The 17,243-nt window shown below is 36.6% G+C and overlaps 1 protein-coding gene across 4 annotated transcripts in view; it reads left to right on the top strand.

Moving 5' to 3' along the window:
- The window catches only part of GPD2 (glycerol-3-phosphate dehydrogenase 2), a 225,225-nt gene that overhangs the window by 131,174 nt on the left and 76,808 nt on the right, over positions 1-17,243 (top strand). For all 4 annotated transcript variants that reach the window (XM_020910460.2, XM_020910463.2, XM_020910461.2 and 1 more), the window contains exon 3: positions 3,418-3,589. In XM_020910460.2, the coding sequence (XP_020766119.1) occupies positions 3,418-3,589 (172 nt within the window). The remainder of the gene's footprint in view (positions 1-3,417; positions 3,590-17,243) is intronic.

Genomic DNA, 17,243 nt, shown 5'->3' with positions numbered 1-17,243 from the left:
AGACGTTTTTTACTGTTTGTTAAGATGAGACAGGTTAGAGTGTGCCCTTGAGAAGGATGAAGCAGGGGATGAGGACAGGAGAAACAGCATAATCAGTGGAGAGATGGGCAAAAGGAATGTCCATCTGATCTAGTGTACTTGCTGAAGAGGTTCAGCTAACTTTAATATTCACCTGTTAACAGAGTAGAATGGGGGCTTTTCTAATGAACTCTACCGTAGTAGAGTCCTTATATTTATTTTTCAGCTATTTCTAGGAAACTTACCAAGCAGCAAATGTCAGCACAATTCTTTTGATGTGTGAAAATGCTCTGGCGGTTTAGTCACTTGTCAGTCTCATGTCCAAGTCTTATCCATCTGTCATGGCCCAGTTGAAACTCTCAAATGAGAGACTCTCCCTCCCTAATCTGAATGGTCATAGCATGGTGCTTTTTTTTTTCCTCCTTCTCTATTTTGTCATTTGTTCTTGTGTGTATTTACTGTGTGTATGTGTATGTATATGTATATATTCTTCTCCTTAGATGAAAGGAGACAGAGACCATGACTGAAAGGTGTTACATTCTCCCCAGCGCCTAGCCTAGCTGGTTACATTTACTTAGCTTGCTACCTTAAATGCAAGTAAATATGAACACGGGGGAATGGTTATTAGCAGACAATTAGGAGGAGTTAAGTAAGGAAGCAAAAGATTTTTGTGGCTTGGAATCTGAATTAGTTACCTGAAAAATTATGGACCCTGATTATAACCTTTTGTTTTTATGATACCTAATAAAATATGTTTTGAACGTTTCTTGTTCCCTGCTACTAAGGAACCTATTTAGCAATGATCCAACTCCTCTTTGGTGTAATTAATAGTTTACCAACTACTTTCACTTCATTATCCTATTCAGACTGAGAGTAAATCAGAGATATACAGATAGAGACTTCATAGGGGATATATTCCATGTTGCAAAGGAAAAAACCAAGGTCAGAGATAGTTAAAAGTCCCTTTACTAGTAAACACAAGTGCTAAGACCAAAGGCAGGACTCTCCAGTTCTAATCCAGGTTTCTTTCAATGTACTCTGTGGCTTCTAGATTTATTTTTATAAAAATCCAATTGGCCTGATAATTATTTAATACAATTGTAAGGAGCAATGTGGTCTGCTTTATTTAAGTGAATTAAAGTCACTTATCATAACAATCTCTTGATCAGAGCTAAGATCACCTTTTATGGAAGAAGCTTGGCCTTATGGCTCAGAGCTTCAGACATAGCCCCTACTCCAGAAAGAAAGAAACATACCCTTAGGAATTGTGCTGCTGCTGTGATTTAAATAAGAGAATAGGAGTTACGTATCTGTGGATAGCTAACTGGTAGAGCAACAGTGGTGAGCACTGTTCAAAACAGTGAATAAACCTAATATCAGCATTTTGGAGGAAAAAAAACAGATATTTACCTGTTTTTCTAAGCTTTTGACATTTTTTAAGACTAGTGCCATTCTTATGGACCACAGCCTGTCTAACTCAATGAAACTATGAGCCATGCCATGTAGAGCCACCCAAGACGGACAGGTCATGGTGAAGAGCAAACTGTGGAAAATTCTTAAAGAGATGGGAATACCAGACCTGTCTTGAGAAATCTGTATGCAGATCAGGAGGTAGCAGTTAGAACTGGACATGGAATAACAGACTGGTTCCAAATAGGGAAAGGAGTACATCAAGGCTGTATATTGTCACCCTGCTTATTTAACTTATATGCAGAATGCATCATACAAAATCCTGGGCTGGATTAAGCACACACTGGAATAAAGATTGCCGGGAGAAATATCAATAACCTCAGATATGCAGATGACACCATCCTTATGGCAGAAAGTGAAGAAGAACTAAAGAACCTCTTGATCAAAGTGAAAGAGGAGAAGGAAAAAGTTGGCTTAAAGCTCAACATTCAGAAAGCTAAGATCATGGCATCCAGTCCCATCACTTCATAGCAAACAGATGGGGAAACAGTGGAAACAGTGAAAGACTTTATTTTTGGGGCTCCAAAATCACTGCAGATGGTGACTGCAGCCATGAAATTCAAAGATGCTTGCTGCTTGGAAGAAAAGCTATGACCAACCTAGACAGCATATTAAAAAGCGGAGACATTACTTTGCCAACAAAGGTCCATCTGGTCAAAGCTATGATTTTTCCAATAGTCATAAAGAAAGCTGAGCACTGAAGAATAGATGCTATTGAACTGTGGTGTTGGAGAAAACTCTTGAGAGTCCCTTGAACTGCAAGGATATCCAACCAGTCCATCCTAAAGGAAATCAGTCCTGAGTATTCATTGGAAGGACTGCTGCTAAAGCTGAAACTCCAATAGTTTGGCCACCTGATGAGAAGAACTGACTCTGAAAAGACCCTGATTCTGGGAAAGATGGAAGGCAGGAGGAGAAGGGCACGGCAGGGGATGAGATGGTTGGATGGCATCACTGACTCAATGTACATGAGTTTGAGTAAACTCTGGGAATTGGTGATGGACAGGGATGCCTGGTGTGCTGCAGTCCATGAGGTGTGCAAAGAGTTGGACATTTCTGAGTGACTGAACTAAACTGAGCATCATTCTTGATTTAGGATGATAAGTTATAGTGTAATGAAAGAACTATTAATAGAAATAAGGAAGGTCATTATCCTTTGGGGGGGACTATGGTCAGCTTTAATTATATTATTGTTAAAGCTTTCATAAATTGAAATAGTGTGTATTAAATATATAATATGTAATTTTATGTTAAAACATTTAATGGGGAAACCACTGACTAAAATCTTTTTTTTCTTTTTGACTAAAATCTTTATATAATATTATTCCCATTGGCCATAGCTGATTATTAAGCTGGATAGTAACTTCTGTTGAACAGATTCTTTTTAATTGTACTGACTTAAAGATCCCCAAACTCTAGAATGTATTTTTGTCAGGGAAGTTAAGGCATTAAGAACATATACCTTTAAGAAATTGCAGAAAGGCATAAAGTGTTTTTTCTTCCTCCTTTCTACACTTTTAAATGTTATCTGAATGAATGGCTGCTACTAGGTAAAACATTTCCTTATGGTCTCCTATAAATTGTCTCAGACAGGGTATTTGGGAATTGCTGTACCCTATGGAAAGTAATTGAACTTGGCTGGGTATGGAATCAAAACAGTCAGTTGAGATAGCAAATCTGAAACCAGGTGTTCCACAGTTAAATAGTTATGATTCATGGGGGAAAAAAACCACAGAATTTTAAGGACTATTTTTTTCCTCCAAGGCAGTTGATTCTATCATTCCATGTGGACTATGGACTCTGGTCTATCTCTGGTTATCATCTTCATTACAAGTCTCTCTTTCTCTCTCTGTTTTCTTTAGTGTAATGTAAAATTTATTAAATTGGTGTTCCAAATGACCATCTGAAAATGGTCTCCTTTTATCTCAGGTGAACCTGGCCTTCGTTGAAGCAGCAGACTGCGTTTCAGAACCTGTTAACAGGGAGCCTCCTTCCAGAGAAGCTCAGATACTGACTTTGAAAAACACATCTGAGTTCGATGTACTTGTCATCGGAGGAGGAGCAACAGGATGTGGCTGTGCCCTGGATGCGGTCACCAGAGGTGAGTCCTGGTGTGGATGGATGTAACGCAGGTAAAGGTTTCATCTTTCCTCCCGATGTAGACACAAACGTGCACGCCGGGCTGGAAAGTCACGTTACTACTGCATTTCTTCATTTTCCATTCTTTGTGAAGCACCTTCTCATTTTTAAAATATAGGTAGTTAGACAATTTTAAAATTAAATATAGCTTGTCTTTCACATTGAAATTGGTTTATTTAAAAAGAAAACTTTATATTCCTGTGAATTCATTGATTTGATATTCTGGTTAGTGTTTTTTTACATAATAAAGTACATTTATGTGAAATAAAAATATCTGTGTATCATTTAAAATCACATTTATGTCAGTGATTTATCTTTAATAGAAAGATTTGTTAAAATGAATTAATCTATTAAAGTAATTCTTTTTGTTTCTCTATTAAAATCATCTCTTCCAGTGAAATATGAACTACAGTTTGCAAAACTCTAGTTTATGTGTAAAAAATGAAAAAGACCTGCTAACCTGTAGTTCTGTCACTCTTTTAGTTAGTTTTAGGAAAGACTTTATGGAAAGTTCTTTCAACATGGGAACAGGATATATAAAGAAATAAATTTTAGTAGGGAACACCAGTGGTCTTACATATGGTATATTTAATGATTTGATTCTGTTGTCTGTGGTTATTAGTGTGGGGTTTGGAATCAAAGAAATATGGGTACATATTCTGGCTCAGGTGCTTTATAAGATGTATATATGTATGTGCAGACATACACACATGCACACAGATACACTTCAGCGAGTTACTTAATTTCGCTAAGTTTCTTCATCTTTCAAATAAGAAAAAAATACCTTCTGTTAATGATTGTTGTGAAGATTAAATGAATAATCATGAAGAAGATTTAAAACAGGGCTTGCCACAGAAAGCAAAAAACAATAAATTGTAGGCAGTATGATAGCTGACAGTAATAACATGAAGGCAAAAGACTTTTAGAACCAATCGTCCTGGAGAAATCATCCTTTGTGGTGTTCTTAGATACAGCACGTTGGGCTGGGTACTGCTGCAAGGAATTTTGACTCTGGGTTATTTTAGATACTATGTAAGATTCAATATTCATTGCAGTTTCATACTCAGTGGTGATAATTTGTTACATGAAATAATTTTTATTAGATGAAGTTACTACCACATCCACTCTGGACTTACTTTGTGTATCTGATAGATTTTAGTCTTACATAAATGAAATAAATTTCATGAGATTAGGCACACCTAAGCAAAAAAATATCCTAGAGTTTACTAGGATTGCACAGGACCCTCACTTGAGATTTGATCCATGTAGACGTCATAGCCTAGGTCCATTTTGTCACTTCCAGGTAATGGTAAATTCACAATATTAGCCCTGGATCCTATTCTGTTGCCTGGCAGACCCTGATTTTTATATAATTCTGTCTCCATCCATGGTTTATAATTTGAATTAGATTATCCTGGGGCACATTATGTCAGAGTGAAAGAATGGTTGAAGATCCCTCAAGGAATCTGAATTCACCTCTCTCCCCTGGAGGCCTGGTTGAAAGAGTGCAAAAAGGGACACATTCCCTTGTCATGGGAGATCTTGTTTGGGACTGCCCCAGTTGTCCTGGGACTACCCCAGAGGTTAGAAGTTACCAGATGACAATGTTCTGTGTCCAAGGGTGTCCTTTTCCCAGTAGGATTCAGAAAAATAAGTTTCTTCAGGTTGCCACTTATATTCATGCTATGTACTGAAATATATAGCAGTTCTTTTTCTTTCATTTCAAACAAATATTGAATGAGTATTATGCATGCAATATTCAAGGTACTACATGTGAATACAAAGATGATTGATCCAGGCAGCACACAGAGGTTGCTCCCAGTTCTGTAGTTCTTGTGGGTGAAGACTGAGTTATCCTGTGTGCCTTGCAGAAGCTTCGGGGGCACTGTTGTATCTGGACAAAGCAAGCTGCTATTTAGCACAGGTAGAATTTTAATAGGCCAAACTTGCTTGCTGAAAGTGTGCCAATCTGAGGGAACAGGTGAAGGAACAATGTGTGTGGGAAACAACTGATGTTTCAGTTGGGAGCACCCAGGCTATGTGGGGGGGGATGTGAGAGAATTGTGGAAAGGCAGGAGTGGACCTGACCTACCAGGGAAAGGCCTTTGGACTTTACTCCACAGGCCACTCTGATACTCTGAAGAGCGTTAGTGTTGAAGAAGGGGTAGGCAATAAGGAAGAAGCATGCATGGTTATAAACTTTTAAGAGATCTAGACACAGGACAAAGGGCGAAACTTGCTGATGTCATAGGATATGAATAAGGGAGGCAATATGTCCAAGAATCATTTTTTCTTTCACTTGTTTAAGATAGGCGCAATTTGAATATTTCTATAGACTCAGAAGGGAACCTTGATATTCAAATAATAGAAGGCTGCATGTGGACAAGGTCTTAGAAAACTACAAGGTATGGGCTAAGAAAGATGTATCTTAGCTTTGGCAGAACAGTAAGAAGCATTTCTCAGAGACAGAAACAAAGTGTAAGATAACATGGTAGGAATAGGGGTTGCTTTGCTCTGGTTAGAAAAGGATATGTGTGTGTGTGTGTGTGTGTGTGTGTGTGTGTGTGTGTGTGTGTGTTCCCTTATGTGTCAGAGTTGGGGCAGAGAAAATACATGATAGGGTAGAATCCCAAAATGAGAACTGACTGGGTATCAATGATGAGAAGAAAATGAGAAAAGATTCTATGAAGGCAAGAAATTGTTTAAATGGAGACCTAGAACTAGAGGGAGGAAAGGGAAGTTGTAAAGTCAACTTCTCAAAGAATTAGGGTGGGTTGCCAGATCGTGAGTGTAGTAGTAAAAAGGCAGCTATTAATTAAGTCCATTTTGTACCATACCTCCTTTTGAAAAGTCTCACCTATATTTGCTTTTGTGAAATTTTTATATTTATATCTTTTGGAAAACATAGATAAGATCATACTGTAGTCATTACTTTGCAGTGTGTTACTTTCAAATATGTATATGGCATTCATTTTTTAATAATGATTCTTTAAGTTATTTCCACTGTTTTGTTCTGCTATTGGTATAATACTTTTAGTGAGTCAACCACTAAACCAGTTCTGGGAATATAAAAACTAGCCAGATGTGGCCTTGCCCTCAAGGAATTTATTAATATTTGTTGAACAAACATTTTTCCTTTGGATGGTAAAGAACATTAACTAGTACATTAGCATTTGATTGTGGGTGATGGTAGTGATGATGATGATGATTTTGAAAAGGTAAGAATTTTCAGAGCCACAATGTTAACAAGATTTTTAAAATACTTACAGATAGTAACAGCCAAATCCATAGTTTATATTTCCTTTATTATGCTGGTAGCCCTCTGAGGGTAGCATTTGTAATTAAAATGTATAGAGATGCTGAAGTCAATCTGTATTTATCCTTTTACAACAATTTCTGATCATATCAGTAGCCCTCTGAAGTGTGAAATGATTGTGGGCATTTGGTTAATGAATTGTGCATTGTTGCTGTTCATTCATGGAATTTGCTCTTTTATTATATTTGATGCTTCACTTAACAACAAATTTTGCTTTCTCTGCATTTGATATGTTTTTACCAAATTATTCCTGATTGTATCCATTAATCTTTAGTCACATTTGACAAAAATAAATTACTGTGATCTTTTAAAGTTACCAGTAATAATTAGATTTTTCAGGACATCAAAGTTTTGGGGGAACTGCTAGATGTTAAAGGGCTTGTATAAAAATGTTTGCACAAGGTTTTTGATGAAATACTGTGCCCAAATGAGATTTTGTTAATGAATAAACAAAGACCATAGAAGGAAGGGAAAAAGTCTTGAGGTTTTCATAATGAACATTTATTTGCATTGTTACCATCTGCATTTTCTTGGGAATCAATTTTCGTTCGTTTCATTTGGGAATATTATTTGATAAACATAATATGCACAATTCTCCTCACGTTCTTGGGCAGGTCTCTAGGATCGATAGAAATTGCTTCTCTGTTTAACACCTCTGTGGCCAGTCCCTGAACAAGAGCACAACCTAGAAGCATGGGGATACAGGCCGCCAAAAGAGAGCTGGAATGATGAGAATCTGATACAGTCACCCCCTCAGAGGGCTTCAAGATGTTTCTTTTTCAGCTCTTTTTGTTCTTTTATGTGACTACCTGTATGTATCAGGGATCAACTAGTACCGTTCTGGTTTAAAATTTTGTTTATAAACTTAACTTTTATGACTTCAATTCAGATTCCAGAAAATACTGCCCTTGCTAGAAGAAAACATTAATTGTAGTTCTCCTGTTTAAAAATGTATATATACTTCTAGATTATGAATGGTACCTGGCTAATAATTCCTGAATTCTCACTGCAGCTCCTTCAAGTCTAAGAGTATAGGATAGCGAGTAAGGACAAAGGCAATGAGATTAGAACAGAGTGGGATCAGTCAGCTTCATCATTTACTAGCTCCATGAACTTCAGTTAAGTGTCTTGACCTATGTGGACAGCCTGAAGGTTCTCAGACATAATGGAGGATAACGACACTCTTCTGCATAAATAAAGATTTGTGAAAAGCAGGAGGTATGAGCATTGCAGTTAAAAAAAGATGCACACAGGGAGAGCCATGGAAGATACTGCATTCTGGGAATTACAAACCGGCACCCCTCACCCTCTTCCACCACCGCCCTATTTTGGGACAGTAGAATTGCAACAGATGAAAGTGTGCTGTTTCCTGGACATTGCTAATTAGGCTAGGTTGCAATTGCTACTAATCTGGAAATTTGATGTAATTCAGTGATTACATTAGAGTGACTGTCTTTGTCAGGAGTGGGGTGGGGAGGATTAGAGAAACTATACCAGAGGTATTTGGGAAAATTAGACTTTGAGATTTACTACATTAATTTTGAAAAGAAATTATGATAAAGGAGATAGAGCTCTGTCAATATTGAAGTGTATTCTAAAGCTACTTTAAATAAAATAGTTTGCAAAAAAAATAAGAAAGACCAGAGGAACAAAAGTTAAGAGGCTAGAAATAGATCTGAATACATAAAATTTAGCATATGTTAAAGACAGCATTTCATATTTGTAATTATTGGTTATTTAATAAGTGTTGTTGAAGTGTGCACTTTCTGAAATTTATGCTTATATTTACATATATATTTATGTATATTTATATTCTATTTATCATGCTCTCTGTGAACTAAGGATTTAACAGTAAAACACCACAAACCTATTAGAAGAAATTTTTTTTAAATGGAGTAAGAAAGAATGTTTTTAAGCATGACATCAGTGAAACCATTTTCTTTTGGAAAATCCTGTTTAAACTTGATTTCATAAAAGTTAAAATTTATCCATATAAATTTAATGTTATATTAAATGTAATATATGATATTAATATAAATGTAATTTATATATTATATTAAATGTAAATATGTTTAATAATAATATAATGTACTATTTTTACACTTCCCTGGTGGCTCAGATGGTAAAGAATCTGCCTGCAATGCAGGAGATCTGGGTTCAGTCTCTGGGTTAGGAAGATCCGCTGGAGGAGGGCATGGCAACCCATTGCAGTATTGTTGCCTGGAGAATCTCATAGACAGAGGAGCCTGTCAGGCTATATAGTCCATGGGGTTGCAAAGAGTCAGACCCGACTGAGTGAGTAAGCACAGCAATATATTATATATATATAATAAATATAATAAGCACCTGTGCAACAAAAAATACCATAACAGACAGAATTTGTTTTATATTATTTTTAGCTTTTCTATATCCTTTTGTTTTAGTATGTCTATGATACAATACAAATAGCAGGATTTTTCTTTATTTTTTTTAGTGTTTGATAGAATCTATGTTTCAGTAGGTATGTTTGGTCCATCTCCATTGATTTGAAGGCCATGTGCTTTTAGTTTGTATTTTTTTACCTTACATCTTCTGTTTTGTTTTATTTTTCTCCATTTCCTTCTTTCCTTCCTCCTTTTAAAATCAGCTTTGTATCACTCTCTGTTTCCATACATTAAACTCTACAGATATAGTTACTGCCCCCTGCAAGTCTCCCCAGAGATTTTTCTCAGAACCAAATCAAGGCTTCGGCCCTGTTATGATCTTAGACGTCCTGCAGACCGTCTCCCAGCCAGCGGTGGTGCCCTGGCCCAGCTCTCCCCTCCTGGCTGGGTCCCTCTTCCTGCCTCCTGGGCATGTCCCAGTAGATGGTCCACAGCACCAGGCAGTGGTCAGCAGCCCCTTCTTCAGTCCTGGCGTTCCAGCACTGGTCTGCCTTCTTCCTCTCTCCCTACCTCTTGCCTTTCAGGAACTGAAATCTTGGTTACTTGTGTCAGTTTCTAGACCCAGATTCCACCAAGACAGAGGCTTGGATCTAACTACTCTGCTCTGGGTTTCACTACATCTGTGGTTCATGAGGTGTTTATTTTTGAGGCAACCATGCCTTAAACATATGTGTGTGTGTGTATATACATATATGTATATATACACATACATGTAAAAAATATACATGTAAAATTTTCTCTGTTTGGAGAAGAGTTTAAAGCTAAACTTACAGTTCCATATTGATCAAAATTTTACTTATAGCAGTATTTATTAGCAAGATGAGTATAGTTTGGTTTAATAAATTGGGTCCATTCAGTTATCCAGAGAGGTTTATAAGTGTTTACAGGGAAATGGCTAAAATGTGTTGTAAACTGAAAAATAAGTTGTGAAAAATGAGTTTGTTGATTTGTTTTTGAAGCAAAAAAGTACACAGGTTTACAAGCATAGGAAGTTTTTTGTAGAATATATGGGATGTTTTTAATAGTTAAAATTAGTTATGTCTGGATTTTGTAAATAGGAAACCAGCAGTGTATCATTCTCTCTTTTCATAATTTTACATTGTTTGGATAGTCCTTCTCTCTTTGAACATTGGCTGGTTTTATGATAAATGAGTAAAAAGAGAAAGCAACATCGGCAACTTCCTTATTCCCCTGAAATTGTATCGCTATTGTTGTTGAGTTGCTAAGTCACATCTTGTCTTTTTGTGACCCCGTGGACTGCAGCATGCCAGGCTCCTCTGTCCTCCACTATCTCCCAGAGTTTGCTCAAATTCATGTCCATTGAGTCTGTGATACTATCTAACCATTTATGTATAACTGTAATTAATGTTATAGCTTAATACATTTTTGTGCCTCCATCATCAAGTGTGTGTGTGTGTGTGTGTGCATGTGTGTGTAAGGAGCACAAAGTATGTTAATGACATGTTCTAACTTAACAAATATCTTCATTAACGGTGTATCTGTTTCTAATATAAAAATAGAAATAGGTATAATAACCAATCCAATGTTATATAGCTCTGTATAATGTTAGCATTTACTGTTAGAAAACACTAGGCTTAAAGCATAGAATCTTGATCATGAAGATTAACAAGCCAGGATTGCTTTACAGCTTTACAGAAGTGTTATTTTTTACAGGAATTTATCCTTCATATAAAATATGCAGCCTTTGAGTTGGTCACTTTTCTTATTAATTCCAATGGCTTTCTGAAATCCAAAATAAGTGCCCAAAGCTTTTCTAAAGAAAGATAAACTTCCTTTTCCTTAAATGACATCATTTTTCCTTCATGGAGCATGTGACTTTAATAACTATGTTTATGGTACTAATGTACAGAGTGTCTGTACTTTTTTGATTTGTGTGTTATTACCTGGGTGCCTCTGATAGTTATTTCATAGCTATTACACTGCTCTTTTTATATAAAAATAGTTAAATAATGCCATATCTGAAAACTTACTATAATGAAATAAAGATGCAGAGAGTTTAAATGAAAATATAATCTTGCAATACTGTGGTATTGAAGGTAGGAAATAACCCAAATGTTCAGAAATAGGAAACTGAATAAATAAATCATTGTAAATATTTAATGTATTACTATTCACACGTTAGAAATGAAATTATAGAAAAATATGTATTGACATGGAGAGATGTTTACAATCAACAATGTTAAATGAAAAAAATGGAATGTATTATACAATTCTATTTTGATAAAAATGTGCATATGTGATTATATACATGCACAGAAAATGTGAACATTTAAACACCCAAATGTCAACTGTGGTTATCTCTGAATGGTGTGATTACAGGAGAGTTTTATTTTGTTCTCTTTACTTCTCTGCATTTATTATATTGAGCATGTTTGCATGCATAATAAGATAATCAGTAAAAGGTATTAAAATATACTTCTGTTTCATGTTGTGAAAGTTAAATGTCGTACCGTTCTTCCCCTTAGATGGTAATTATCCCTCTAAATTCATCCAACTGTCTTCATCCATGAATTGGTTTAGTTGGAGGTGCCTAGTAGCTAGACATTCTCACTCAGAGAAGAAAAGACAAATCTGTAATGAGCTGTGTTTAATTCATATCCCTGGCCATACCTTGAAGATACAATTTTAACCTCAGAGATGGGTAAAGATGACTGAAAAGTAGATTACAAGTTCACTTTTTTCTGCTGCTGTAACTAAGCTTGTTATTCCACCTAAGAGTTTCAAAGTAATCTCACTCCAAATATTAATACTTTACCACTACCATGAAATTCATGTGAATACCTACTTAGAGCAATCAATTATAAAAACAAAAAAGTGAATAATCATACCACTCCCAAATGTTCGGGTTCATCTCAGCAGTGATAGAATATATTGGTTTCCATAAAAAGCAACTTCTGGAAAGAGAAAAAAAAAAAGCTATTCCTCATAAAATCTTGAACAAGTTTAGTGAATTATTGTAAATGTACAGAGGCCAGCCCTTCACTGCTGCTCATTCTTTCCACTCGGAGAAAAGATCTTCCCTGGTGCTTTAGATCCACAGCCAGGCACAGTTACTGGAAGCCTGGGTGCATTATTTTTGACCTTCTTCAAATTTAATTACTTTACCTAAGATCCAAAATGTTAGCATTGAATGTCGCTTATAAGTAGTGTTCATTCTCTCTGAGATGATAAAACAGCACTCTCTCATCACTTTCTTGCTTTACACTGGAGAAAAAAAAAAACTAGTTAAATTTTTTATTTCAGATTGGTGGGGGAAAAAAGTTTGAATTCTTGAGAGGTGAAACAAAAGGAACACCTTAGGTAATGGAACCATGCAAGATCATTATAAGGCTTTACAAGATTTCATTGTCTTTGCTGCCATCAGCTAATCTAAGGAAGCAGTTCTAACTACTAATAATGTCTTGATTTTGCATTACTTTCCTCCATCCTCATTCCATCGTTCTCATGCAACAAAAACGAGAAATCCAGAACATTTAGCATAAAAGCAGTTGAAAACATTGAAATGTTTTCTTAGAGTCTCTTTTCCCCCCTTGTTTTTGAGATTCTGAAAACTTTTGGTAATACTTTCCTTCAGGTTACATGATGCTTTAATATTTATCAACTTGGCTGTAACTTCATAAATATTAAATTTTTTGTTTTTTGTTGTTTGGAGTTTTTTGGGGTTTTTTGCTCTGGAAGGAGCAGTATCATTTCTCTTCAGAGATTCTGGTAGGTAGTTTGATGATATGCCACTGGAAATAATGGAATAAGATAAAAACAGCCTGTTTTGACAGAGAAGCCCATTTTAACTTTTGTTGGTATTCACTAGGGTTTCTCACATAAGTACATGTGAGTAACTTTTCTAAATGTCCAATTCTCGCAAAAGCAGTTCTGAGGCTTTTAAGTGTTAGCTGTCACTTAAATATCCTGAAATATCCTCCTGAGATGGCTTGCTCACTTCTAGAGTAGTTCCCGGCCTCACACTGTGTCAGTTTGGGAGAGAAAAAAAAATCCTTCCTGATAACACAGCCCATAAAATTAATTCTCTCTTCACATTACTCTCCAGTTACCATCTTCTGCCTTGTGAGGTGGACTCTGTATCGCCCCACTCCTGCTGCGTGGTCCTCTTGATGTCCCTCAGTGAGAAGCAGACCCTACATCACCTGGGCTGTTTCAGTCATCTGCATTCTTCTGCTTAAGCTGATCTCTGCTGATGATAACTCCTTTCCACCTCCCTCCACCCATTTGAACACGTCCTCCCCTCTAGACTCAGTCTTTCTCCAAGATCCCTTCCCTGACACAATTAAAAAAAAAAAATCAATCCACCTTGGCAGTAGTTATTGTTCACACAGGGAATTGTTGCGGTGACCCAAGGATGAAAGAGCAGAGGCACGCTAGCTTTTGCCAACAACAGGGAAGGGACTCAGAATTTCCGTACCTTCAGTCCTTCATGGCCCTCAGTCAGAATCCGGATCTGAGGAGCTCATGCCACTCATGCCCCTTGTCTTTCTGTTGCCTCCTGTCCTCCCCACCCCCCCCCACCCGCCACCCCAGATCAGATTTCCTAGACAACCCATACTTGACCTTTCATAGCCACATGATCTCTAGGAAAGGATTCTGAAGTTCCTTTTGGTCCAGGTCTTTCTCTTATATTCAAAAGCCTGAAGGATCAAAAACTCTCCTAACATTCTAAAGAATCCCCCCTAACTATGTTTCTCTCTCAGGTGGGGAGGGAACCAAGCTTCCCCCACCCCTGAACATCCTAAAGAATTCCCTTGTAACTACTTCTTTTCTCAGGGTGGGGAAGGACCAAGCTTCCCCCACTCCTGCAAATTCCCTTAACCCTTCAGATTCTTCTGATGGGACAAACACTTCACTTCCCACCAGAGGAACAATCCAAGATTTTTATCAGCTGATCTGCCCCTGATATCAGAGTCAATTTGAGTGCTATTTGGTCTATATTTCATCTATAAAACTATGACTACAGAAAGGAAAGATGACTTTTATGACACAGGATGGCCATGATACTCTTTAGACTCCGGAGAAAACTGGTTAACCTGAAATTTTTTTCTTGGAAACTGCAAAACCGATTCTTTTTGCATATGCAGTTAAAAACAACTAGCTTGTTAAAAGGCCTGCCTAGGGAAAAGCTTGACCTTAACCCTTTCCATGTCCTTGTTGCCTGAGACCTCAGCCTTGGGCAAATTCAGTTCAGTTCATTTCAGTTCAGTAGCTCAGTCGTGTCTGACTCTGCAACCCCATGGACTGCAGCACGCCAGGTTTCCCTGTCCATCACCAACTCCTGGAGCCTACTCAAACTCATGTCCATCACATCAGTGATGCCATCCAACCATCTCATCCTCTGTGGGCAAATTAGAACTTCAAAAAAAAGGGGTGGGGGATCACAGAGACATTTTAAATCTCAAGTGGAAAACTATGAGATCTCTGTCTGTCTATCTGGATTTATGTATGCCTCAGTTTGTGTCTTTTAGGGTTTGTTTGTTTTTTATAATATTGATGAAGTTGTAAATGAGTTCTCATTTAATTGGCCTAAAGAAAAGTAAGTGCTTAGAAATCAGACAATTCTAAATGCAAGAGAATTAACCTAAAGGAATTTCAGATTCACGTGAACTGGGAAATATTCAATATTAAATATCTAGTATTAATGTTTGTTTGCTAATCTAACATAGACATGTCTAAGAGTCATTAATATTAAGCATAATATTTTCATTGCACCTCAGTTCATTATAAGTTAAATATTGTTATGTTATTATATCTGTTGCAAGCTTGTCGGCAAGGAAAGTACCTCAAGTGAAGAGACTTCAAAAAAAAAAATAAATGAAATATGAGCTTTTAGATAAACTCTATTAAAAATAATTATCCTTTAGAAATTTCTGTCTAAAACAGTCTCTCTAGATTTTGGTAACCTGAATTTCTATGGTTGTGCTAAACTAAGTAACAGAAGTTTATTGAATAGCTAGGTCATTTTCAAGTAAAATAAGATTCTGAAGCATTCATTATTGAACACTAACTTCCTCTTAAGGAGGAACTAGAGATTTTGGACTATTAATGAATAATGTTTGATGCCATCCTGAGATGTTCTCTAGAATTTTTTTTTTTTTTAGAAATTATCACTGATATTTATGTTCACCAATCTATAGAATGCTAATATAAAGGTCAATTCTTGGTTTGTTAAGGAAAATAGGAAGGAAAAGAGAGAAATGAAATTACATTTTACGGGGGGAAAAGGAAGTAGGTCTGACTTACAGGTGGCCGTTTCAGGATGGGAGAACAAAGTAATGGGTACTGACAGTGATAAGAAGGTTTTATAGAAAGTGGACCCCAAAGGAAGAGTTCTGTGCATAAATACAAGTTTTCCTGAGATGTTGAACTGCCTTCAATAATGGATTTCGAGTTTCTTTACCTCTGAAGTGATCTGTTCTGTGTTTACCTTTGAAATCTTTTGTTAACTTTAGTTAAGTGAATATATTGTTTCACAGTGATCCATATGATCCTATCTGAGTGTCACAAACTTTTGTGATATTTATTGAAAACACTTCCTAAATCATTTGACTTCTAACTAACTTTGGGATACTTCAGAGGGCCCCTGGAACATTCCAAAGAGAGATATTAAACTACCTGAGTTCATTTGACATGTTAAATTACATGGAAAGTATTGTTGGAGGAGTGATGTATCTTCTCAGATTATATTGTATGGTTGATGTTACTAATATAGATATCCTAGAAATTATGTGAAATTCATGAAAATCTAATATGTTCTGGTAAAATGTCAGTTATAATTCTAGTTATCATATTAAAGTGTTCAGTATCACAGCAATGACCAGACTACCTTGCCAATTGCAATTTAATCAGATTTTAAACATGCCTTCTATGGTTTCACTCTGATGCCTTTGCAAGAATACTGCTACTTCAAGATTTATGGTAAAGACTTCTAAGATTAAGCACTAAACAAATTTTGTTATCTGGTAAACTGGTAACAGACTGGAATTTAGTCTACATTCTATGTTAAGAGAACAAAGTTTTCTTAGAATGCAGCTTTCGATAACAGCTTATGAATTTCTTTGCCTTTAAGTGATTTGTATTCGTTTTTAAAATATTTTGTTACTTTGGTAAGGTAAATAAACATTATTTAAGATAATGGTACATGTAGACAAAGCTCATTCTGCTTCTACAAAAAAAAAAGCCCTCATGGTTACACTTTTGCTATCCTGATGTCCTTAAAACACAGCAATCAGTATCAGTTCAGTTCAGTCACTCAGTCGTGTCCGACTCTTTGCGACCCCACGAACTGCACCATGCAAGGCCTCCCTGTCCATCACCAACTCCCAGAGTTTACCCAAACTCATGTCTATTGAGTCGATGATGCCATCCAACCATCTTATCCTCTGTCGTCCCCTTCTGTTCCTGCCTTCAATCTTTCCCGGCATGACGGTCTTTTCAGATGAGTCAGTTCTTCGGATCAGGTGGCCAAAGTATTGGAGTTTCAGCTTCAACATCAGTCCTTCCAGTGAACACCGAGGACTGATCTCCTTTAGGATGGACTGGTTGGATCTCCTTGCTGTCCAAGGGATTCTCAAGAGTCTTCTCCAACACCACAGTTCAAAACCATCAATTCTTTGGCGCTCAGTTTTCTTTGTAGTCCGACTCTCACATCCATACATGACTACTGGAAAAACCATAGCCTTGACTAGATGGACCTTTATTGACAAAGTCATGTCTCTGCTTTTTAATATGCTATCTAGGTTGGTCATAACTTTCCTTCCAAGGAGTAAGTGTCTTTTAATTTCATGGCTGCAGTCACCATCTGCAGTGGTTTTAGAATCCAAAAAAAATAAAGTCAGCCACTGTTTCCACAT

Source organism: Odocoileus virginianus, chromosome 13, assembly GCF_023699985.2.
Source record: "Odocoileus virginianus isolate 20LAN1187 ecotype Illinois chromosome 13, Ovbor_1.2, whole genome shotgun sequence".
NCBI classification, from domain to species: Eukaryota; Metazoa; Chordata; class Mammalia; order Artiodactyla; family Cervidae; genus Odocoileus; species Odocoileus virginianus.
This window is presented reverse-complemented; position numbering and strand designations above follow the sequence as displayed.